This window comes from Aulonocara sp. 'chitande type north' Nkhata Bay, linkage group LG15 (assembly GCF_057382095.1).
Source record: "Aulonocara sp. 'chitande type north' Nkhata Bay isolate Kocher_YH1m ecotype deep benthic linkage group LG15, A_spYH_male_GT1.1, whole genome shotgun sequence".
NCBI lineage: Eukaryota > Metazoa > Chordata > Actinopteri > Cichliformes > Cichlidae > Aulonocara > Aulonocara sp. 'chitande type north' Nkhata Bay.
Genome location: NC_141358.1, coordinates 8,575,140 through 8,600,987, shown reverse-complemented (window position 1 = coordinate 8,600,987; position 25,848 = coordinate 8,575,140). Strand labels below are relative to the sequence as shown.

Genomic DNA, 25,848 nt, shown 5'->3' with positions numbered 1-25,848 from the left:
TTTAGTGAGTGTTTGCAGACAAGTCAGCATCTTTCACACAGACTGTAGATGACCATGAAACCTGCTAGCAAACAATAGGGTCATAAGGATGTTTTGCGAGTAGCAACATATATGTCATAGCCAGTGACTGCCAGTAATCTCCAGCATCTACCACAATTCACGCTTTTCCCTCAAGACTGGTCGTTGCTTGGGGTTCACTGATCTGTTTTTAGGCCTGGTGACTGTGACTTTAGGAGTTGATTTCACAGTTTCTGTCAGTAACCGCTCGCTAACTGGTACACGTTGCCCTCACGACGACCAGTCTCCAGGCCTGTGTGACTGGGGCCATAAGTAATCAGTGACGTTGCAGTTGCTGTATCATCTGCATAAATGTTAACACCTTCTTGTGCTTTGGAGACACTTGGGAATGGATCTTGCTGCTGTCTGGTTCTGTAAAAAACTCTGAAAACACAGGTCTTTCAGTCAACTGCCTATTGCATAAAAATTTACTTGAAAAGGAAGTTGTGATTCAAGCTGTCATTGGAAAAAATATAAGTGTAAATAAGTCTAGGTTATAGAAGACTTTTACCATGCTAAGAGAAGCTAACAGTTAATATAGTATCTATCTAATAAAGAGCAGTGTTTCAAGAGAAAAGACTATGCAAATGGTGAAATGTGGCTGTAATGAAACATACAAATGCATTTTGCATGTCAAGTAAAATGAAAACTAGAAGTAGAAGGGAAGTAGAAAAGAAATAGACAAGTAGAAACATTTTCTTAAACAGTACAGAGTCATTCTGCATTTTTATTATCGGCAAAAACAAACCACACCACATTACATTTTAAAAAGAAGAAAGCTTATTGTGGATGTACAGAACAAAACTGCAACTGAATAACATTTTTGTATCATAATAATAATAATAATAATAATAAAGGTATAAAAAAGGAAAGTGTTTACTTTGTGAAATAAAAACCTTTAGGCCAAGAAAATGTTCCCCTCAACATGCTACTTTAAAAACACATGCAAACATAGAGCTTTCTATATATGGACACTTTCAAAATACTCTCCACATGAAATCCCATAAATAATAAAATATCTGCCACTTGCCCCTGAAGTATTTCTTGACAGAAAATCCTATAGAGTACCTTGATATGAATCTCAGTAGCCCGTAATGTCTCCATCTTCATGGTTTTCCTCCAAATTCACCGAGCCAGAAAAACTCACCATTGCTAGCTTAGAGTGATGACACGTATCCAACCCAGTTCAGACAGAGAAATAGAAGATGCAACTCTGGAGCATCCACTCCATCAGTCAAGAGAGACAGACTTCTTGCAGACACATTTCTCAGTCACCAGTCAACAGTGAAAACGCCTTTTATAACTTAACCAAAGTCTGGGAAGAACATCAAAAACAGCACCATTTTTTAAAATTTCCTGGATTATCTCCAACGTGACGTCACGTTGTCTCAACACAAAAGGTTTTACAAAGTCATACATGGTAGCTATGTCAAAAAAGTTTTTTTTTTTTTTATTTTTGCTTGATTATAGGTCTATAATATACTCTTCATCAATACCTTGTCTCTGTTGTTAGCATGCAAGTGGGTGCTTTGCAAGTGTTATGTTAAACTAAAACATTGCCCTGCTTTTGTCTTTGGCAGCTGTGGGTTTATACTTTATATCAAACTGCAGGTTTTAGTCTGCACCTTCCTTTTTTATACGATTAATTATTCCAAAATGAAACTGGGCACAACCCTGTAAGGGATTCGTGATTGTACCAGAGATTTTTCAGTGTGTTGCTGAAGGGAAATTTACTAGCAACAAAACAAATCCACCTCTTAAACCTGCTTATATTCAGTTGTAACACAGTTTTCCTGCAACATGAAAAGAATTACTAAAACTTCTGAGCCCACCCAAAGATATCTCTGTAGTAGGAGCTGCGGCAGACTAATGCCTCCATGATGTTTGACATTTTAGGATCCCAGTTTTGGCACACCTTCTGTCGGCAAGTTAAAGTGTCAAGTCCTCCGGGGTTCTTATGCCACTGTTCTTACGCTTTCAAGTCGTCAGTAGTTTAAGTTCAGTGCTGAGTAAAAAGTGGACTGATCCTGAATGTCCTTAAAGGCAACATCAACCGCTATTACAGAGACAAGTTAGCAGAATTAAGTGAACCGGGTGTAAAAACGACTACAGTGTTTGGGTGCTGAGCTTGAATCTAAACTACCAACTGATATGTATTCCAATAAGGGAGATCATGAACATGTACAATGACGAGCAAAAGGCTGCCAATCATACAGGTTTTTGTAGTCTCATACAGAGAGCTGCAACACCCATCATGCCTTGCTGTGGTGAAAAGTATACTAGGAGACTGGGTAACAAAAAAAGGAAAAAAGAAAATCTTGATATGATTTTAGCACTGCTTGATAAAACGTTCCCACTCTTTCCAGAGTTTACACATCACAAAAGACGACGGGATTAATGTATTAATGTGTTGTGCTTTTAAATGAACTTGACACAAGACCACAGAGCTCCCTTACATTTGCAAGCAATAATGGAGTAGGGATAAAGAGGGTGACAAGAACTCAAACTCTCGAAGACCACATTTCAATCACGTGAACAAGAAATGGCAACATACAGTACTTTAGAAAAAAAAAAAGAAAGACGCAACAGCAAAAAACCTCCGTAAAAATAGGACAAGAAAAAAAAAGATCAAGAAGCACTGTGTTTAAATAGTGCTACAGCTAATTTCACACCTACTGCAACTATTTTTACCACCTCTTTTAAAGTTTTTGTTGGCGTTTTATTCTGTATGGCTGTTTGGTTTGTAGGAGTGGTTTAAAAAGCTTACATGGCTCTGACACATGAAGTTAGGTGGTGTTTGTATAAAAGCACAGTTGCAGTTCTGGCACATTCCAGATATTGTGACTATTTAAACATTTTGGCTCTGCTTTACTTATGTACCTTTCAACAGTCAAATATTATAATACACCTTGTTATTGTGATCGTGAAAAGAATGACTAGTGCTAAATTCATGGATTATACAGCAGATGTTTGCAGAACAGTTACTGATGTTTTGATAAATTATTCTGTTTAATGACAGTCCATGTATGGCGGGCTAAGTAGGAGATGACGGAGTTTATGGCTGATTGATGGTTGAGCCATTATAGGCCCTTCTTGGTTGGAGCGCTAAGTTTTCTCATTCCCCTTATCCTTGCGAGGAGCTCACGGACAAAGTTCTGTAGGGAGAAGAGGAAAAAATGATTTAAACACACACACACACACACACACACACACACACACACACACACACACACACACACACACACACACACACACACACACACACACACACACACACACACAAATCGAGCTTAAGCAATTATCAAATGAGATTTGCATCAGAAGGCCATAATTCAAATCTATAACATTTCTTTAGTTTCTGTTTGATTTTGCAGGCTGAATCCTGAATCCTTTGTCTAATGGCTTAATAAATATACAACTGACAGAAAACAGGTTATACACACAACCATATTTACTCTGCCGAATGACCTAATAACACAGTTCCTAAAGATACAATTAAGAATTGTAACAGGTAATTGCAAAGTTATTTGTTATGTGTAAACACAACAGTGATTCATTCCTTGAATTGGTGCTTTTTTTTATGCTTAGATGATTCATAGGTCTGTGTTCAGCAAAAGCAAACCAAAAACATTCCTCTGAAAATAGTCAGGTATAATGACTGGACTAAAAATAAGTGAAAAAGCAACAGGAAAACTTTGAAAGACCTTCAGAAAGCCTGAAGTACTGTTGTTCAAGACCACTTTAATTACAAGGAAATCTGGTTTATTGGCACCGAAACATAAAAAATGAGTGGTGGCTAGAGTCTTAAGCGTAGTACTGTAGGAAAGGAAAAAAAGAATTTGTACCAAACAGAAAACAAACACTGGCCAACCCCAGTCATATGGGTATTGCTTTTTAAGTCACAAAAAAGAAATGCCAGTTTATGAGGCAATAAGTCAGAAAAGGATGGAAGAAAAAGATTCCTCATCTTGATCTAATGGCTCTATAAAAGTCTGCGATGGTGTGACTCGGATCGAGAATGTGCTGAAATATAAACCTCACAATTGTAACAGAGGTGACACTTATCGTGCCCTAATTACTGATACCTCCCTCCTCTTGTCACTCTCTTCTTTTCCTCCTCCTTGATCTAGAGGTCTCATCTATCCTTCACCATTTGTAACAGCTTCTTTCATCCCCTGTCATTCTCTCACCAACAGTGCTCTCTTTCTTTTACTTTCATCCTTTCTTCATCATTTGCTTCCAATTGTCACAATTCACCTTCTCTCTCCATTGCCTCTGCTTTTCACTGTCCTTAGTCCATGTCATCTATGTGGGATTGTGTTCAAAATGGCATCTGGGCTACTCCAGACTCGAGGGATTACAATCTGTGTGTGTGTGCGCGCGTGTGCGAGTACGGATGTGTAGGAGTGACACGTATCAGCAGCTGTCAACCTGGCTGAACGTTGCTGTTATCTCAGATGCCAGTGACCTTGACATTTTTTCAACAGGCTGACCTAATGCCACGCACAAACACATGCAAACAGTCACAGATGACAGATGGGCAGTCCATGTTGGGCAACATGGCCGTATGTAGAGGTAATGTGATTGTTCTGCACCACCTTTAATCACCAAAATAGCTTAACCCTAACTCCCCCAACCCAGATACTTGAAAGCTTACCCGCACACACCCATTCGCACACTCAAAAACAAGCGCCAGTGTGAACAAAGTTAAATTGTGTGTGCTTGTATGTGTTCTGTGTAGCTTATGGGCCCATCTAACACTTGTTTCATTCAGGTCAGGGTGACAGTAGCATGAAAATGTGACTTTACAAATTCAATACTGCATGTGCGGATCAATAATTTCAGGTCACTGATCTCAAGCAGTGGACATGGAAAAGAGAGCTTCACCGGAAGACTTACCTCTGTTGGTTTGTAGCAGTCTATTAATGATTCCTGTGTAGAAATTGGTAAAGGAAAAACAGAGAGTTGTTTAGGGACATTTCCCAGCACTGTCTGTGTTGGATTGGTTGGTTAGCTTTTGTTGATATGGAAAACCGCGGTAATGTATTCAGACAACATAAAGACTGATGATTATGTATGTTTGACATCAGTCTGTCTTTGAGGACAGGTCCACCATACAGTAGAGCCAACAGAAACAGGATACCATACAAAGCAGTCACATGGAAAATTTGACTTTAAGGTGAGTGTTTCCATTATGGAACAACTAGGGTGAACTCAGGTAACCTGGGACAATTTCTGGTTAATCACTTCGGACACTAAGAAAAAAAAAAAAACCCTGTGTATGACATTTAACTGTGTTCAGCTGCTTTTTTTTTGGTATTGGATTGGTATAATAGAATTTTACTGTTTTGAAATTTGGGCTGTCCCATAGTTTTGACATTGTTCAGGTAAAATGGGCCGACTGACTGCCAAAAAATGGGCCAGTCATATATATATATATATATATATATATATATATATATATATATATATATATATATATATATATATATATATGTATAGATATATATATATATATAGCCTCCCTCGAAAACATCCTTTCTATCACATTTCTGTTACTTTCTGATCCTCTTTGCTTCTCTTTGTTCATTTCTCTTGTCTACATTGAAACATTGTCTACAATGACTAGTCTGACATTCTTCAGTGTCAGACTAGTGATAACTAGTTTGACGCCAATATCTATTACTTCAATATCAACACACCTCTTTTACCCTCTAACGTATACATGTACAACTGTGTTCATGTGTACATGTTAGTGTATATTTGTATGTATTTATAGCTAAGATATATACAATATATACCATAGATGAGATGCATGAACCATGAATGTCCCATTTTACCTGATAACCCCACTTACCTTATTTCGCCTTATTTCATCTCCTATATGAGATTACAATGTATTTTCTGAGGACTTACAAATGCAGCCCAAAGAACATACCTGCAGTTTGCTGGCTCTCTCGTCATCACTGTTGACCTCCAGCAGGTCATCGATATCTATCTCTACCTCGGGCATCTCCTCCTCCTGGAACACAAAGACACTCTGGTTTACTGAGCAGCTCAAGCAGAGGAACTTGTGGAAGACGAGCACATAAATATGTGAAGGAGTAAATAAGAAATTAAAACGGAAAACAAGAATATTATACACTTATTATACACAGTTTATACAAACAGTGTGTCTGAGCCTCTGAACTTCAAGCTGCAAACAAGCTGAGCATATTTAGCATTTAGCTTTTTGGAACAGGCATCATATGGAAATGTCATTTTACTGTGGGTTGGTCCATTTAGTGGTTAAAGGCTGTTTTCAGCTCAGTGCCACTTCAAAGGTCCGCTGTTTCACTGGTTCATTTTATTTACCCACGGACGGCGCAGGGAGGATCAAACTGTTCCTCCCAGCTACCGCATGATGTATCATCCAAATTCTTCCTTTTGGGTTTTGAAGCCAAAGTGTCCATGTATATACAAGCAGTGGCCTTTATCAACAGCCATATTAATTGCAACAATCTGTGACTATACCACTCCACCATCCCTAGAATATATACAATTTCCATTTCAGATTATTCCCTATAATTTACATCTAATGCCAACGCTCATGTAGGTCACTGCACTCTTTTGCACAGGAAAGACTTTGTGTCTTAAACCGGTAATTAGTGTTTTCTCTTCCATTTACCAAATCTATGATCTTTCTCTAGCATCAACAAAGACACTGTTGATACTGGATTAATATTTTGGGCATTTGCACATTAATTAAAAATAAATAAATAAATACATAAATAAAAGACTAAGAATCTTTATCTACTACATGTTCATTAAAATATACCCCCAATCACCTTCTATCAACTGCCAAGTGTTAACTTTTTGTCACTTATATGGAAACTCAACACCCAAATCTCCATGGCTTTCAGATTTCAAGATTTTGCCAACCCTTACCTACTGAACTATTTGTATGTTAATAATTTATTTCTTTGTAAATTAAGTCTTTACCGGCCATAAAATTTAAGAGACAGCTATATGATGAACTTATAGGATATCAGTGCTCTTTTTTTTTTTTTTTTTTACCACTTTATTGAACAGTCTTGGTGAAGGTTCACTGAAAACATCTTTATTTTCTTTTGTACTATATTACTGTACTACACATCACACTGGAAGGCTATAATGCTATGATACATTCACATGAGCCTGGCTCAGGCTCTATTATCAAACCCATGGTTTTAAGTGAATGTGACTTGCAGCCTTAATGCCTTTCTCATCTAATGCATACTAAACAACATTCCTTAGTAGTCCTCCATAAAAATTGTAGGATGATATCTATCATTATTTTTGCAGTAAACTAAAATTAATAAAAGCGACTAGTTCTTTAGTTGCACGTGTGTTTGTGTAAGCCTCCCAGAGGACTCTTGTGTAAGGTGAAGCCTCGAGCATGCACTGGTATTTAGACACAGGGACAGGAGGATGGAAGGATGGCTTGATTTTAGCTCTCAGCATTAAAGCTCAGTCACTGCTCAGTTTTGCGTGGGTGTTTCGATATGCACAGAATGAAATTAGATTACAGTTATACCTTTGAAAGTAGCCTGCAAGACAAAATGTATATTCCAAGAGACAAATGTGCTGCAATATGCACACATTTGACTACTGATGAACTAGTGCAAATGTATTGCGTGTTCTTGTTTTAGTTAGGCAACATATACACAAACATCCCATCATAGCACCCATTTACACAGTCAAAAAAAATTCTACCACATCTTAAACAGGCTTGATCATATTTCATCTATATTTCATCTCAAACACACTTGACATTCACACACACACGTAGACACACACACAAACACAAGGCTACCCCACCTCGATCCTTACTCCTGACAGGCATTTACACAACCTGCATTTTAAGCACCTCTTTCTCTGAAACGTCTTAGCGTGAGGGTCTCGCTCTGAAATCCTCACTCGTTGAGGAAACTGAGAAGAAAGGTAGCAAAGCCAGGAAAGGGTCAGAATATGTCAAAGCCTGCCACCTATTAGCATATGAGTGTGTATGTGGTGGAACCACAGAACAGAGGTTGTGTAAAAAATGCTAATCATCAGAGGAGATGAGCTTTTTCAGACTGCGGAGTGGAAGGATAAATTGATTTAGATGAAGAGGGAAAAAAAGTGAGAAAATTGAGTTAATGTGAGGTGGTGAAATGATGGTAATGTTATTGTGTGTGTTGTCCTGCTAAGCACAAGCACTGATGTTTGCTTGAAACCTCAAGATCAGAATACTTATTTGTGTAAAATGATTATTTCCTAAATCTGCAATGCAACTTTAAAAACATTGTTGAAGTTTGAACTCACCTCTCCTGATGAGGGCACTCCTAAAAAGCAAAAACTGCTCATTGGAAAAACAAAAAAGTAATGGTTGTCTAGTGATAATTTTTCTGCAGTAGACTAAATGGTCACATCACTCTCATTCGCTCATTGTCTAATTCTTCATAACTGCACTTAATTGTTATTGCACGAGTCTCCTGGTGCACGAGTCAGCCTGTCTTCAAACAATGGCAGCTTGCGTCAGACTCACTGCAATCTCTCCCAGACAGATTTGCAAATAACCAGTCTTATTTAGAAATGCAGAGAGATTTGAGGAATCAGTTGGAGTCAGGCTGCAACCGGCTGCAAAGTAACGCATATGTTGTGTTAATTGTGTGGAATTTCCCCAGCTGTGGTGTACATGTGCATGTCCAAACTAAATTATTTTTATCCCCAGTAGGGATAAAGCTGCAAGGAAACTGACATCCTGATCCAGAATAAATACCTTTGAGCAACAGATTTGTGATTTTTGCTGAGTTACCACAGTTAGTTGGCGTATTGTCACAAACAAATTCTCATGTAATTGCCCTTTTGACCCCAAATGATACCAGACTGATTCCATCTTATTGCTGTTTTATCACCATCTTGGTGAACCAAAGTTGCCTTGAAGACAGAAACTCTCTGCATGTGGTGGCAGGGTTGGCCCCCACCTTTCAAACAACCACTTCAAAAGGCAACAAGATTTCAAAATCACTGCACAAAGTTGCAATAATTTTACTAGTACCAAAATCTCCAACCACTGTTTTCCTTAACTGCACCATTATTGAGGCCCAAACCGGCAAACCCGGCAGCATCAGGGTGCCAGAATTCCAGGAATCGCACCCATGTTCCCACAGATTTAGCAGCTGTATTAAGGGGAACCACATGATATTAGCCAGCTGATTTCAAAGATGAGATTACAGCGATGTTATATTACAGTGATTTATATATAAATCTTAAAAAGAGAAATTAAGTATTTACAATATAAGCATATAAGAGAGGTCAAACCGTTCAGTGCCAGGCTTCCTCTACATTTTGCATTTTTTTTAAAGCTGAAAATAGGTGACAAAAAACTCTGCTCAGCTGGTCCTTAAGGAAATCTTAGACTGTTCAATATAAAAATATTCTTGCTGTTGTCTCTAAAAATTTTAGACAAAGGCTGGGTTTCATAGCCTTAGTGGAGACAAAACCTAAAAGTTCAAATCATCAAACATGCCTCCTTCCTTGGAAGGTCATGTTGTTTACACCTCACAGCAGCTACCTGCAAATTCAGACGTGTGAGTGGAGTGCAGAGATCATGGCCTCGGTCAGTGTCGATGAGTTTGTGTACTGTGATTTGCTGGTTTAACCTAATAATAAACATGAAAGCATGAATTCGAATGAGTAACAATGTGAAAGTGAAAACGTGTCAGGATCATAAATTTAGCAGACTGACCTACTTCTTAAGATGTTTGAGGGCAAAGGACAAGTCTGTCTGCCTGCCTGTGTGCCAAGCTATCAATCACTCGCTTCACCCTGAATGCTCCGTGTGGGTTTGTGTGTGTGTCCCTGAATATTCCACTTGTCAGCAGGCACTCCGTCACCCCCTGTCACTGTGATTGGTGATGACTAAAAACACGGCCTGCTCGCCAGGCGTGACTGCAGGCTATCGCCAACAAAATCCCGGCTCCTACAAACGCGCACATGCACCCACGCCGGTTTTTGCTACCATCAATCTTCTACAGGGAATCACTCACCACTGGGCTTCGCATTACAGTCCCTAAGTGTATTAAACACACTGTGTAGATGGTGAGAATGGAAAAAACACGCTCTCACACCTAACACACACATTGAAGATGTTGTCCTGCTAGATGATCGCGAGCCTAAAATGGCTAAGGTCACACCTGCTGCTACCGGGAACATAATTTTCCATTTAACCAGCATACAAAATGACAAAAGGCACAATGGCAGAGAGTGACAGGCAGCCACAAAACAAACAGAAATGTGAAAAAATGGTAAGTGCTGTGAAACTGTGAACGCCTGTTTATGCACAAGAGGCCTAGATTCAGCATTTTTCACAGATGACGGCTGGTTTTTGTTTGCATATGCAGAAGGGAGATATAAAGATGACTAGAAAAAGAGAGCGAGAGTTTGTGCGAAGAGGATGGTGTGCGCAAAAACAGATAACAAGGAGCAGTGTTTGTTGTAATGAAGGCAACTCTGTGAAGACGACGTGTGAGAGCCAGCAGGCAAAACAGAGGCCGAGAGAGAAGCGGAGAGCAACACTGCCAGCCTGTGTGTGTTTGCTGCGTGCAGAGATGCAGACGAAGTGAGGCATGCATGTCTGCCAGACTCATATTCACCGACAGCTAAACAGCCAGCAGCGTTTTCAGTCTGCTTCATCCGCAATGAGGTGAATCAAAGCTAATGTAAGCGGCCCAACCCCGTGACTCAACGCAAACTCTATTCAGACTACTCAAACGTTTTCTGCGAACAAAGAGTTAAACTCTGTTACGGGCGATCGCTTCACTCAGCCAAGTGATTCATAATTATTCCTATTCATGGCCCACTTTTATGAACTAGATCTACCAGTTACATTGGACAGAAGCAAATCCTACTTGAAGACATAATTAACGAGTCACATGAAACCGCGATCGAATGTTGTTTCACTTTAGAAATATTCTGTTTGAGGAGTAGCACATGACCTTTCGTGAGTTTTTCAGCTGAGCCAGGTAATGTCTCAGTAAGGTTGCTTTCAGTTCATCCAAGAAACAACACATGATCTGCCACGACTCTGCAATAAAGCAAAAGGAAGACATGTTAATGTACCCTGGTGTGATTCAGCAGACCACTCTTGCAGGATATGCATATCCTCCTGGTCAGTTTGATTTGACTTTCTGTTCGGTCCTGTTATCACAGATTGACAGTGTGGTTCAGCTGCCTCATTAAACACTTCAGTCAAGTCTTTATGTGTAGTGGCAACTGATAATGGATAACAGCTGAGAGTATTTTCAAGCATAGGCTTCTCTGAAATGGAAATATTCTAAGGTAAAACAACAGAGTCAAACTCACAGACGATGAGCACTCAAAGATATTTACACAGCCAGCAGCAAACACGCTCACAGAGGAACTTAGCAGCTGGAGTGCAAGATCTGCTACCCCTTGGGCCACATGAAACCTCACGTTGCAGGTCTGGATCTTTATGCTTATTTTTATGGCTTCCTGCTTGCTAGCTTAAATTCAAGCGTGGCGTTATGATAAAATGGTGCCACTGATTATTATAGTGCTGTTGCATCATCGCAAAAAGACACTTTACCTGGAGGATCATAATCCTCAGTGTGCATGTGTGTGTAAAAGAAAGAGAGAGAGACATAGATCTGCTGCAGTACAAAGAGCTCAACAACGTTCAGTCTCCACCCTCAGTGGGTAACACGTGCAAAAAAGGTGGCTGACATTGACTGATCCCTCTCATGTGTTAGCCGATATTAACCACACAAACACGGGCTCAACTGGATTGAAAGAGGAGTTATGTAGTAAATAAGATAATACCACCGCCTCTTCTTTAATCACTGCTCTGTATGCATGTGATGCAGTGCTTATAACAGAGACTGACAGGAAGAGCTGGTGGGAAAGGAAGAACGTAGGAAGAGTTTTAATCGTGCAGAGATGCTAAAACCTTCACCCTGTATTGTAAACAAGGAGACATGTCTAAAGAGAAGAACAGAGAAGAAGAATAAGCAAACGTTAGACCAGTGAAATAACAAATGCACTTGTTTGTTTCATTGGTATGAGTATCATTTCTTTCTTGATGATGTCATTACATTGTTTTATTGTTGTCTGACCCAGAGAATGTGGATGGAAATTAGCTTGCCTCTAAATCTGGTACAGTACATCTCTTCTCTTAGGAGACTAATGGCTTTGTAAATTTTCCCTGACAAATAAAAAGAAAATACAAATACAAACACAAGGAATGTAGGCCTGTGTTAAATTAGCAACCACGCAGAGATGAAAGAAAGGGGGGAAAAGGCAGGAAAAATGTGAAAAGAAACAAAAGAGACCATGTACGAGACTGCTAATTACAATATATAAGAGCCGATAATAAGATACAGGGAGATGGGGAGCGCACAGATAAGTGGGTCACTTGTGATGATGATGCAGAATGCAAGGAAGAGGAGGATTGCGCAACACTAAAACCTCACAGCTCAGCTTTCTTCCTCTCTTTGCTGCCGAGCGCTGTCACATCAAAGCGAGCAAGAGCTCAAGGTGGGATGAATTCATCTTCAGAGACCGCGTTAAACCGAGTAAGAGACACTACAGTGTGACAAAGAATGCAAAGAATCACAGGGCAGGGACAGGACAGGAAACATAAGGAAAACAGGGACGGGAGAGAAGTAAAACAACTAAATACAAGGATTTTCTTTCAATGCATGGGGAAAGCAAAAAGTTACTTGGAACAGTAACCAATAAAGGCCGGCTTCTCCTCCGTTCCTGCATCCCTCGCTTCCTAACTCACCCCCACCTCCCAGCACCTTCTTCTTGCCCTCCAGCGATGCAATTTGCTGAAACCATACAGCATAGATTATGTGACTTCGCTGGGTGAAGTTAGCTACTGCAGCAAAAGCTCTTTCCCACGCTGATTCAGCTGTACTCCGGAGGACACAGTATATCAGAGAGGAGAACTGTCAGAGAAATAAGCTTGTGGGGAGGAATTATACTCAAAGGAACTTTTCAGTTAAAAATAACAGATGATCGTGCATACTAAATTTAAGAATCTCGTTGTGATGTAAATGTCCTAATCATTCTCCCCCTGATGTTTCTCCACTTTGGTGTTGTAGTAGCTTTTATCTCCATGGCCAAAACTTGATGTTGAAGCCATGTCCTTGCCCTGTTATGCTGAGTCTCCTCTGATTTCTTTTTTTCTGTGTCATAAATGGTCTCTCCCTTTGAGTTTCCACATATCACTCTCTATCAATTAATACATCAATACCTTTGCAGTTTGGAAGAACTAGTCCCCCACCCATAGTCTTTAAGGTAATTGCTCTAATTTTGTATTCTGTGTAGCTGCATCATGCCATATGATTCTATGATTTACACTGGAGTTATATACACTTTTATATATATATATATACTACTGGCTTTAGCCAGGTGGGCATTGCTTTTTCTCAAACAATCTCAAAATTCTGTCGTGGATGCAAATTTTGGTGACCTTTACGTTAGGCACGGGCAATGAACAAATACAAATGGACAACGTAACATTGCATTGCATGTCATGAAGATGAACATAATACATAGGAAAACCAGGAGAATTTGTATTTCTAATAAATCTTTTTTAATATATATACATATAGATGTTAATAATCACTATAAGTGTGACTACGTTTGTAGAAAGTTTCATTCAGATTGGCTCAACTGTTGAGGAGGAGATGAAGTACATGCAGACATATATACATGCATACATGAATAGGTTGGTACCATGACTGGTAACACCACTGTTTGTGACATTGCTACATTTTGCTCTAACTTTGCAAACAAAGCCTGATGGATAACTTTGCCATGGACCATTCTCCACATTTCTCAAACTCTCACCTATATTTTTTATCAGTTGAGAAATTAGCCTTACAAATCGGCAGTTTTGTTGGTTTGTTTGGGCTTTTTCTAAATGTTTGCAAGTCATGTGACTGATATACTGAGGTAGCTTCATCAATGAGGATCTTTTGCTAAATTATTATTTTTTTAATGACACCAAAGAGACAAATCTGGAAACTCGTTACGCTGCCAGTGTTAGGTCAAATACATCATATTTGAAGTTATCCCCCCTCTTGGACTGTAATCATTACCTATGTGTTTGAGGTCATGGAATATGGTTGGCGTATGAGTACATTAGGCTGATAAAGCACAATTAAAAATAAATAAATAAATAAAACCATGTTAGGATTTAGTATTCTCAAATGCTTGTTGCTCTTTTAATGCCAAATGGGCCATTTGAATCACTTATAAGTGAAAGCCAGAGACATTAAAATACCCGGTGACAGGGAGAAAGAGGCGACATTTAACCTCAGCTTTCCATACCAACCTGTGCTTATATAAGAGTTTAAGATCCTTTCCAGAGGCTATGCACTTAAGGTTAATAACTACCTATGCCTTGAATCCTCCTTTAGAGATGTAGGTGCTTATCCATCTACATGGCTGATACATAGATAATCTCCATTATAGCTCAAAAGATAACATCATCTGCAAAAGACAGGGATACCAGCATGATGTCATCACTAAAGTCTAGGTGTTCCCAAACATCAGAGGTAGTTACACAGAAAAAAATATATACTTTTAATGTTTTGTCAAGAGCCTTTAGGTCTTCTACCTTGCACAGTCTCTTCTTCAATAGCCCAAAATACTTACAGCATCAGCTGACACACAAGCCTTTTTACCCTATTGCTATACAAAATCAAAATACTTAACATCACCCTTCCTCCCCTTTGCTTTAAATCCTGATTTTAAAAAAGAGAGTAAAAATTACAGTAGACTGTCAAGCATGAAAATGCCAGTGCCGGTTTTGTGACTTTATTTCACAGTTTTGTGATCCTGCACAGGATTTATTTTACTGTATTTATCAGGCAGACAGTTTCTTCCTGAGGCTAATGGGTCAACAGCTGGGACCCATTTGGACCTTTGCCCTGAGTGTAAATGAGCACTTTCAGTCATTCTGGATGTAAAACATCATGAGCACCAGGGGCAGAAGCAGCCATGTTGCATATTGGCCAGCTATTTGGGGAGTATAATAACATAGGGTTAAGAACTGATAAAAATAATACACCCTCTTTGTTCTAATTTTCTTTCATCTCTAGTGCTTGTTTTTCAGTTGCATTAACTGCTTTCAAATGTGCAATGTCATGCAGCACATGCAAAGGTAGACAAGCCACACGCCCATATATGAGCACACGCCCATGACTTTGAGAGTCAAAACAACAGTCTTCCTTTTCTGCATATTTCCTTTTCTCAGACACGTGCGAATGACGACGGTATTTTGCATCTTCTCACTGTGCCAACCAGATAAACTGAGTCAGTGTTTACATATAGCCAGATTATGAATTGATTTGGCCTGCTTACAAAGAAACCACTGATTAACTGGATCATCTTGGGATGGGAGGAGATGTCATAGGAAGACAAGAACATCAGTGTGCGCGTGTGACAAGTCAACGCCTTTTCTTTTCATGGTCTCAGCAGCTTTCCGTTTCCCCATTGCTGGTTGCACATTTTGCAGCTGGTTCTCCTTAGTCTCTTCTTTTAATGATCATCTTTGATCAGTGTTTGGGTTCAAAGCTCAAGCTTAGTAAAATGGAAATTACACCACTACTAAACTAGGACTGAGATGCCTTGTATTTGTCATTTTTCTTCTTGTACCACTACATGTTGGGATTCAATGGCTACATTTGTAAGCAGTCTAATTCAAGTTAATAACCTGAAGACATTTAGCCTCTTTTCCACTAGTATCTACTTGGCTCTACTCGACTGGGGTTTTCCATTAGGTGGTAGTACCTGGTACCAGGTACTTTTTTAGTACCTACTCAGTTGGGGGTTCCAAACGAGCTGAAAATGTGATGTCAATAGACTGCATGCCAATCATCGTCAGGGAGTGACATCACTGGATGAGTCATGAAAGCAACTCAACTCTGAAACCCAGCAACTAGGAAATAGCTACATATACACCAACACTGAGGTCCAGTGATACGGTGCAGATGTTTACCATCAGTTTAGCAGCAGATACACCATCGCCTGATGTCCTCCATTGTTGTTTTGTGTTTGTGTCGCATACAAACGACATCACAAGACAGGAAGCGCTGCTGTATCAAACCCACCCACAATAAGGTGGTAGTCAATCGTTGTGGAAAACAACTGAAATGAGTATGGAGTAGAGTCGTGTCGAGCCCAGAAGGTGCAAGTGGAAAAGAGGCATTTGTCATTTCCAGATCTCTTTATTTTCACCTTGTCCACATTTATTCTTCATATGTGTATGTGTACACATATTTAATATCTGAAGTTATGATGTTGGTGGTTTCACTACTAAGGTCTTGAACAGATGTTTTGCTAGGAAAGGCAACCTCTAGGTACCGTGAGGACAGAGTTGAGGAAAGATGTGGAAAACATGCAAGCAGACCAAAAAAAAAAATGGGATAAACCTGATTATAGGTCCTGAAGCAACAAAGCAGCCCTAGACCATCACACTACCACCACCATGTTTCACTGTTGGTATGATGTTGTTTTCATGAATTGCTGTGTTAGTTTTACAGCAGATGTAACAGGACTCCAACCTTCCAAACAGCTTAACTTTTGTCTCATCAGTCCACAGAATATTTTCCCAAAACTCTTTGGGATCATCAAGATGTTTTTGTTTTTGGCAAATGTGAGACTAGCCTTTGGGTTCTTTTTGGTCAGTAGTGATTTTTGTCTTGGAACTCTCCCAGTCTCTTTCTTATTGTTAAATCATGAACTTTAACCTCAACGGAGGCGAGTGAAGCCTGCAGTTCTTTAAATGTCCTTCTGGGTTCTTTTGTGACCTCTTGGATGAGTCATCACTGTGCTCTTAGAGTAATTTGATAGGCCAGCCACTCCCATGAAGGTTAATCAAATTCAAAGTTTTCTCCATTTGTGCTCACTGTGATTCCTTGGAGTTCTAAAGCCTTAGAAATGGCTTTGTAATCCTGTCCAGACTGACAGATATCAATGATTTTGTTTCTCAGAGATCTCTTAGCCTCCTTCACTTTGTCAGACAGGTTCTATTTAAGTGATTACTTGATTCAACAGGTCTGCCAGCAATCAGGCCTGGGTATGGCTACTCAAACTGAACTTAACTTTCAAAAAAATGTGGTTAATCACAGTAAATTCATGCTTTGGTAAGCTTGGATAACTTGTTGTCCCTTAACAAATGATATCAGACAGATTAGTGTTAAGGTGTTCGTACTATACAAATACTATACAAATATAGATAAAATGCATGATAAACTTTCTTGGCTTCCTCCATCCATCCATTCGCTTCTGCTTATCCTTTTCAGGGTCACGGGGGGTGCTGGAGCCTATCCCAGCTGTCATAGGGCAAAAGGCGGGGTACACCCTGGACAGGTCGCCAGTCTGTCGCAGGGCTAACACATAGGGACAGACAACCATTCACACTCACATTCACTCGCACATTCACACCTAGTGGCAATTTGGATTATCCAATTAACCTATCCCCACAAGCTTGGCTTCCTGTGCAAGCTAAATTATACTATGGCTTGCTTGTATTTATAAAGAAAGCAATACTGTTTAACACACCACATTTTCTTTCTGCTCAATTGCAGTATCCAGATGAAAAACATAATCATAATACACGATTTTCAACAAACCGCAATTTAGTAATTCCTCGAGTTAAAAGCAACTTAAAAACTCTGTTATATTTAGAGCATCTTTCAAGTGGAATAATTCTATTTATAATTTCAAAAATAGCTTAAAAGCCTATTCAAACAGCTTTGAATTATTGCAAATATTGTAAGAGGGCAATGTCATTTGTAATGGAAATTTGTGTATTTTGTCTCAGTGTTATTGATATTTATATGTTCATATTTTCACAACTGTGAAACCTCACTGTGGATGTAATAGCCAAATTATGCAGATATTTTGCATTCACTTTATTGTGTAGCATTTTATTTGATTGTATTTGATGGTTTGGGATTAGCAACCGCTGTTGTGGAAGCTAATGGGGTTCCTTATAAATAAACAAATAAACAAATATCATCAATTAAAAATGAAACTTTGTTTTTACTCTGGTTATCTTTGTCTAATCCCAAACTTTGTGTGATGATCTGAAACATGTAAGTGTGAATAATAAGAAAGCAATCAGGAAGAGGGCAAATATATTTTCACAGCCCTGGGCAGGGTGAAGCCAGTGCTGGTTGTTCGACCTGGTAACAACAGGTGAAGACTGCTTGCTTTTTCTCCTCTTTTCCTGTTAGCTTTTTCTGTTTGCTTGTCAATCACATCTTCCCTGGGTTAGGTCACAATATACTTCAGCTGTATTACGTAGTGGCACGTATAAACTTTTACCATAGTACAGATGTATCAGTCCCACCTTTCAACTTGTAGACATGTGTGATTAGGATCAATAGGAGACTTAAGAGACAGATGGTAGAATAAGTCCTGGTGAGAAAAATAACAGAAATGAGGAGGCGGAGGAAAACAAAAAAGCAGATGGGGTCAGACTGCACCAGAAGTTGACATGAGAGTGAGAAATTACACCAGGATGGAAACTATAGAGGGAGAAAAAAAAAAAAAAAAAAGCAATAAAACCTTCATGCTGAGTTTTGCTTTTGAAAAAGACATTTGATACCTTTCTGCAGCCACTGTGTTTATAACTGTTTCAACAGCTGGTGTTTAGCTGCTTGCTAAAAGGCCTTCTTGTCAACACCTCTGATTTGTTTAGCAGCGCATGCATGTGTCTGCAGGTGGTATGCGAAATGCGCCAGCACGTGGTTGGACACAGACCCCATCGGTTTCTATTTTTGCCCGTGTAATTTGAATGGAAGATAAGTAAACACAACAGCGACCTTCCTCGCCAGATCCATAAACACATCAGGGTCACTCAGTAAAACAATTATCCAATTTACCGGTGAAATCTCCTACCAAGTGGGTCTGCCAGTCTTGGCAGTAATGATTTACTAAATGGGGGTCATTCTGGATTCAGGTTTGTCCCCTTTTTCCTCCTTCTTAGACCCACCTTCTTGTATAATCTCGACCTTTCACAGATTTTAAAAAGCACATTTGATCGGTGTGAAACAGACCCAGAGGTTGTAGCAAAGATCACCAGTTTTCAGAATAATGAGGCAGTGCAGCCCAGCCAGCATCCTGCCATCAATCAGAGTGAGACCTGTTCGATTGATCACTGAGGGGAATCACATCCATCAACTGCTGTGGGTGGTGAATTCACATTTTCACAGGCTTGCAAAACAGAAAATAAAAGACCCACAATGTTAAACTAGTGCCGGTAACTGTTTGTGTATACATGCAGTATATCCAGTAACTTCAGTGGTAACATAATGCTCCTGTCTTTGTATATGCCGATATGCGTGTTCACCCTCTGCATGGTATTGCTAAACCTATTGAACGCCACTAATGACTTGGCTTGAATTGCACTCCTTACTTCTCCTCAGCAGCTACCACACGAGGCTTGCACGATATAGTATATGACTGTTCCTGCTTCCCAATGTGGGGGGAAACACACACAGATACACACATGCACAAAAGGCAAACGAGAAATGTTATAGAGAAGGTCACAGGAGAAGCAGAGGGAGGAGGGGATAATGATGCAGACGGAGAGAGATAATGATGTTCTTTTTTTCTGCCAGGAAGTTGATGCTAGGGGGACAGAATCCAGATTCCACTGTCCACTACCAAAGCACACAAAGGCCGCCTGGGGACCCTCCTACACAAAACAGTGTAGAAATTAAACAACCGCTGTTATTGTGGTGATGAGAAAAGGAGCAGGAGATAGAAACATTAGTATTATCCAGAACAAAAATGCTTCTTCCTCAAGTGTCCGTGCTCCATTTCGTCTGTACACTGACCTGTGAGTGTATGTGTGTGTGTCCTGATGCTTATCAATGCATGGAAAGTACCCCCGACTGCTCAGCCATGGATATTATGGCCCCGAAAAGCCCACACGGCCTTATTCACACCCATGGACGCAGACATAAACACACACAAGGCCTCAGGGCCAAGTGTTGTATGCTGGCAGTGTCTGTGCCTGTGCACATGAATGAGCTTCATTGAGTGGGGCTCTATTAAAGCTGAGCCACGGAAAAGTAGGGCATTACAGTGTCTTTCTCCCCTTATTCTACAGCATACGCCCCCCGAAGAACACACACATTGAGCTTGGTACGCAAGCCAACAACATATTTACTGCTCTAGCAATCTGTTTGTCTCGGTTATTCTCTTCTTCTCTTACACACCAAATAAAGGCCTAAAGCTTCTCCTCATTCATCGATTGCTCTCAGGTGCTCTCAGACAGACGGTCTCGTCACTGTGCTGACAAACTCTGCCTTTTAATCACCTCGGCTTGGCCTCGGCGTTAATCTGCAGTCCAACAGCGTCTACTCAAGTCTCTGACTGTGGGAGAGGCTACGGCATCACACAGTTAATCGAATCTCAATCATGATTTTGGCGTCCTGCAAATAAACCCGCACAAGCCAATCACAGCTGTTCCCTGCACCACGGAGCTTGACGTTTCTTTGACAAGTCTGGTCGAGTACTATGTTAGAGGACAGAAATACAACAGAATTGGAATATTTGGCACAGCAGAGGCTGAATCCCTCAAAGCAGCTTATCATCTGCTGTTGGAAATACTTTAGATTTTGGGCAAGTGATGTAAACCAAGGAGCAATAAAAGAGTGCTGTAGAGTTGCTGCTCCTAAATCCCAACTGCACTTTGCTCAACATGGATGAGGCTGTGTGACGGTCAAATGCTGCTTGGTTGACAAGTGGGCCGGAACAGGGAAGGAAGCAACAGCAGAACCACCAGAAATGCATGAAACAGCATGAAAATAACACACAGTGACTACAGTGGAGACTGTTCACTGTTTTTAACACTCGGTTTCAGCTGTTTGAATGTTACATATAATGTTATATTTGCCCTTCTGGCTGATGGACCAATAACAGCACCAGCAAGAGCGGCCAACACACCAGCCACACCACATGCCCCCTTCAGGAAGATTGTGGTTCAACTGCTGTTGAACCATAATCTTCCCTTAAGTTATTCGACTGGGTGAAAAGACGCCACCATCTGCAGTGTAATTAATGCATGAAGGCCAAGAGAAACAATGCAAAGTGAATCTAATAAGCACTGTGAGAAACGAGGGTTTCAGGAAAGTGGTCAAGTTACTGGACAAAACACATGTTATTTCCTATGCAAAACATTGCCAGGGAGCTATAGAGGGGTCTCAAAGCTGTCTTTGTTTTGAGTTTTATTAACATCTATTATGTAGAGGCACCGAATAGAATGAAAGACTTTATATTTTGCTTAATACAAATGCACTTACCAGAGGTGAATAAACACTGTATTTGTCTGCAAAGATGCTTTAGTTAACAGGAAGCAGTGCCATGTTGACTGGATTTTGTTTTAGGTTATTTGTGTTTTGCTTATTTTTTGACTTCTAAGAGATGCACTCACTTTAGGTGAGTGAGGAGGGCTAATTTGGATGCATTTGTGCATTTGCAGGAATGTCACACAAAATGGATATGAAAGCAGGGTTATGTTTTCACAACTTTGTAATAAAAAATTTTTTGTCGCTAGCATAAATGAATAATTTTGACTAAAAACTGAATATTGATTAAAAAACAAACAAACCTATGATTATCATTTACGTAATAATGGTGCAGCCCTAGGAGAGGTTGTGGGTTAAGTGTTTCATAGTGTGAACTTACATGTTAGCAGTTCCATTAACACTTCAAGCTTTAATACTTTTACACATATAAAGTAATATAACAGTGAGTGATTTCTTTGGGCACTACAATGAGCCTATAATATAGTCAAGGCTTTCACTATATTAAGAGCTGCAGTGGGAGCACTTAGGACCTCAGCTTTCTAGCGCCTCTCCCTCTTTGGGTCATCCCCTCCTGCTTTTTTTCTCTCTGCTTTTTCTCCTCCCTGTCCTTTGAACACCAAAATGAACAGAGGCAACGTGTCCCGGGAGAGCAGAGGGGAATCCATCTCTGACAGAACTCACCTTCTGTTATCCTCTCACCCAAAGAGGAGGCACAGAGGGAGAGAGGGAGGGGTGGAAAAAGACAGAGGCTTAGGGAATAAATATATATATGAGATGAAGCCAAAAAGGCAAATTTGATATTTTGATATCTTGTTCATTTTAAGATTAAAGGTTGGTTTCAACATAAGAGAAAATATTCGCCTGTCTCCTTAGAAGTCCGGTAATACTCTCCTGTCAGCCACTACCAGAGTAACTTATACAGAGAGACTGGAAAAGAGTGAAAACTAGGGGCAGCTGTGACTCGGGAGGTAGAGGATCGTCTTCCAATCGGAAGGTCGGTGGTTCACCTGCCGGCTAGGCTGTGTGCGTGATTGGCTGAATGAAGATTTTATAAAAGGTGCTTTGAGTGCTCAGTTAGAGTAGAAAAGTACTGCTCAGTTTACCATTTAGCTATCAACAAGCCAGCTCCTCTCCATATCAGAATTTGGCATCCTGCATGGCTAAATGTATATCTGGTTTATTTAATCAATATAAAATCAAAGTTGCAATATTATTACAGCACAAGTTTCCCATGAATGCTTACATTTTCATTTTATTGCTTAAACAAAGGATGTCTTTATATGTTCACTCCTGGAGGTGCTGGTAGCTGGATCTTAGACATGCTAGAGGATCATCAGTACTTAGTTCAATTCTGATGAGACGGCAAGGTTTTCCATGACACACATTTTCTCCCTTTACTGTTTTCTAAACAATTTGTCTTCCAGCTACTAAGCAAGCACTGTGGCAACAGTTACAGGGAACAAGTGAAATTCTCACCAAAAACATAATCCTATTTGTTCTGAGTTCACCTTTCTTCCAGTCCATTACAATTCAGTATCACCACATTACCACACCGCCTACACAAACTTGCACACGCATACCCACACCTCTGTGATGATTGCTAGTATCAGGTTTTCTCATGAAACCGATATAGTGGCTGACCTTTCAGCTTGACCAGCACGCTCAAATCAGTAGCCTCCACTTCGATTTATCATCCGTGCACACACAAACACAAAATACACACCTTGGTCTATCTTGGGCCCTGCTCTTGAGGTGTTAACAGGCATGAAGGGGGTGTGTGTGACTTCATGCTTACAGTCATTTGAGCAAACATCAGCAGCAAAGCCATAAGAGCCTGAATGAAATGAACATGAATGCGCATAAACACAAAAAACTATTTAAGCCCAGATTTTCCTCAATGATTAATTATTTGAATATATAAACCTTGGATTTCATCTATTTCAGTTCCACCTTATGCAAAATAACTGCTTCATCTTTATGAGGGAAAAGAATATTTTTTTCAGTGTTGTGTGAAAGAAAGCATTGAACAATGCAGCAGAGTGATACTGTGTCAAAATAATGGAGAATATTGATGTGTTGGTTTCATTTCATTATCAGGCCCGTGTCTTTCTAACACTAGTCAACAACACCGATCTCATTCCAGCATCCAGTGTGACATCAGACTGGCAACAACACCAGTGAGCCAGGGGATTACCATGTGATATTATCCCATTTGCCATGTGAAAGACATGACATGAGGAGGTGTAAGGCTGCTGGGAATATCTTTGCTGAAATCTACACTGCAGGGACTCTGTCATTAAACTGAAGTCGACCAAAAGCAGTGTTTTCTTAGAAAAGTGTTGAATTCTTTCTGTCTGGAAATCACGAGAGCTTGCGTACGTGCTTGATCTACTGTGTTTTCCTGTTTATCTAAATATCCATTTGCATGAAGCAAATCACAGTCCAAAATACAGATCGGTGCTGGGCCAGTGCACTCCAGCCGTCGTCAAACATCAAATACTCCAGTCACCTCTGTGTAGATCAAGCACACCTGCTGATGACAGTCCGACACACAGCCAAAGAGCTCGGATGGCTTTGAAATTGAAACTAGTCTGCTCTCAGGCAGACTCTGAGAAAGCCAGGGATGAACCAAAGCAGAACCATAAAAAACAGAAAGCTTGCAAACAAAATGACAGCTATATAAATCATACTAAGGTACTTCTATGTGCAGAAGGCATGCATGAGGTCTATATGCATTAAATGTGGGAAAGAAATAGCAGAAGAACAAACTACTGAAAAAGACATTATGACATTCAGCATCCTGCTGTAATTTTAACAAAAGTTTCCTTTCTGCATATTCACACACATACTGCTCTCAGATTTACTGTTAGAGTCAACATTCTGCATTCATTAACAACCACATGCGCATCTACAACTGCAGACATGAGACATACTCATGTCCCCACACCTGTACCTTATGTTTAAATAAAATTCAGCTCCTCTGTGTTGCCTGATTCATGCACATGTGCATACATGCTCGCAGACCCCTATTTAGTCTCTGATTGGCTGAGTCTGTGGCGACAGGCATACTGTAAGGCTGTATGTGTGTGCATAGTTGTGGAGACCTTCAGCTTGAAGGTGTGGGGGAATCAGAGTCAGAGGAGCTGATTGGCTGTTAACGAAAGTCACGGTATCAGCTCGTCCTTAACCCACTGCCCTTCTTATTTCCCCCATCCCCCAGGCCTGGCTCTGTTCACTTGGACATGACTTATAGATCGGCTCTCTTTCTGCACCCCTTTCGTCCCCCACAACGAGTATTGTGGCAGAAATTTGCCACAATACTGGTTTCCAGCGCGTGCTGTCTGCGCACGCAGCTCGCGGAGAAAACTACCATCACATCATGAGCCTGTGAGGTTTGGCTCTCGAGGATGGAGAGGTAAATGCACGTGAGGTGGATGGATGCCTGTTACATGGGCTGATCTCACAGCGGCGTGTGAGGATGAGGTTACTTGTTCGACACACACTGAATAATGAGACAAAGCGCGTCTCGGTCGTTCATGGCCAACGCGGCTGGTGCGTAAAAAGCGCAAACGTGCGGTTTCTCTCTCGCCGGTCTCTCAGCCTCGTGGAGTCAGCCATCCCTCTTTCTCTTTAACAAGGGAGAAAATTACACGGGACATGACACATGAGTACCACACAGCTTTGTATCTCCAAGCCAGCTGGTATGAGTGCGGCAGAGCACAGAGAGACACCGGCTAAAATATTTGGGGTCAGATGAAACATGGACGTACTTTATTCAGGTGCCATTCTTGTAAACGCAGTGAACCATCTAAAGTGATAGAGTAGTCCGGCTGCTGCAGTTCTGCCTAATCAACACTGAAACTGAACATAAAAAGCAAAGTCGACCAAACAGGAGAAATGTATAAAGCGGTTTCGATTAATCGTCTTTGAAGGCGACAAAAAGATAAGATTTAAAAACACAACCTCTCAAAGAACAACAAAGCAGCTATGCAGGGCCACTTTTTTTCATCCAGGGCTGTTCATTGTCCAGCCGTCTCGGTGACAAGAGCGCACAGCCGTGTGCGGCTTTGGAGTTTCTTTCGACTTACCTCACAGTCATACAACACGCTGAGCTGCTCGATGATCCACTCCTCCAGGACAAGTCTTTTCCGCAGCTCTTTCCTGTCGTACTTCACGGTCACTTTGCCCTGCTTCTTCTGGACCGTGTCTTCCCCATTGATGGGTCCGGACCCCACGCAGCCCACTCCGGGCGCACCTTGGAAGAAAACGCGGCTGCCGGCGGTGGGCAAAGGGGCACTGGTTTCGGTGCTGGCGGCCGACATAGCGAGATGTGCAGGAGTGTTATTAAAGAAATGTGTGGATGGAAGGGGAGGACTGCGGTGCCGAGTGGGGACTGCGTGCTGCACGGCAGACGGGAGAATGGTGAGGA

At 40.6% G+C, this 25,848-nt stretch overlaps 1 protein-coding gene across 1 annotated transcript; it reads right to left on the bottom strand.

The window, feature by feature from the left end:
* Positions 1-751: 751 nt before the first annotated feature.
* On the bottom strand, positions 752-25,848 carry ppp1r14c (protein phosphatase 1, regulatory (inhibitor) subunit 14C). Its single transcript, XM_086264097.1, has 4 exons — positions 25,508-25,848; positions 5,996-6,079; positions 4,957-4,989; positions 752-3,212 (listed from the first exon to the last, which is right to left on the bottom strand). The coding sequence occupies exons 1-4, from the start codon at positions 25,739-25,741 to the stop codon at positions 3,138-3,140; spliced, it is 426 nt and encodes a 141-aa protein (XP_086120223.1). The 5' UTR covers positions 25,742-25,848; the 3' UTR covers positions 752-3,137.

Bases quoted from the DNA above. Each gene is read 5' to 3' on its own strand.
- ppp1r14c (XM_086264097.1), bottom strand. From the start codon at position 25,741: ATGTCGGCCGCCAGCACCGAAACCAGTGCCCCTTTGCCCACCGCCGGC. The intron at 4,990-5,995 runs GTATGTTCTTTG...ATTTCTACACAG, and splicing joins AGAGAGCCAGCAAACTGCAG to GAATCATTAATAGACTGCTA. The intron at 3,213-4,956 runs GTAAGTCTTCCG...TTCTCCCTACAG, and splicing joins ACTGCTACAAACCAACAGAG to AACTTTGTCCGTGAGCTCCT.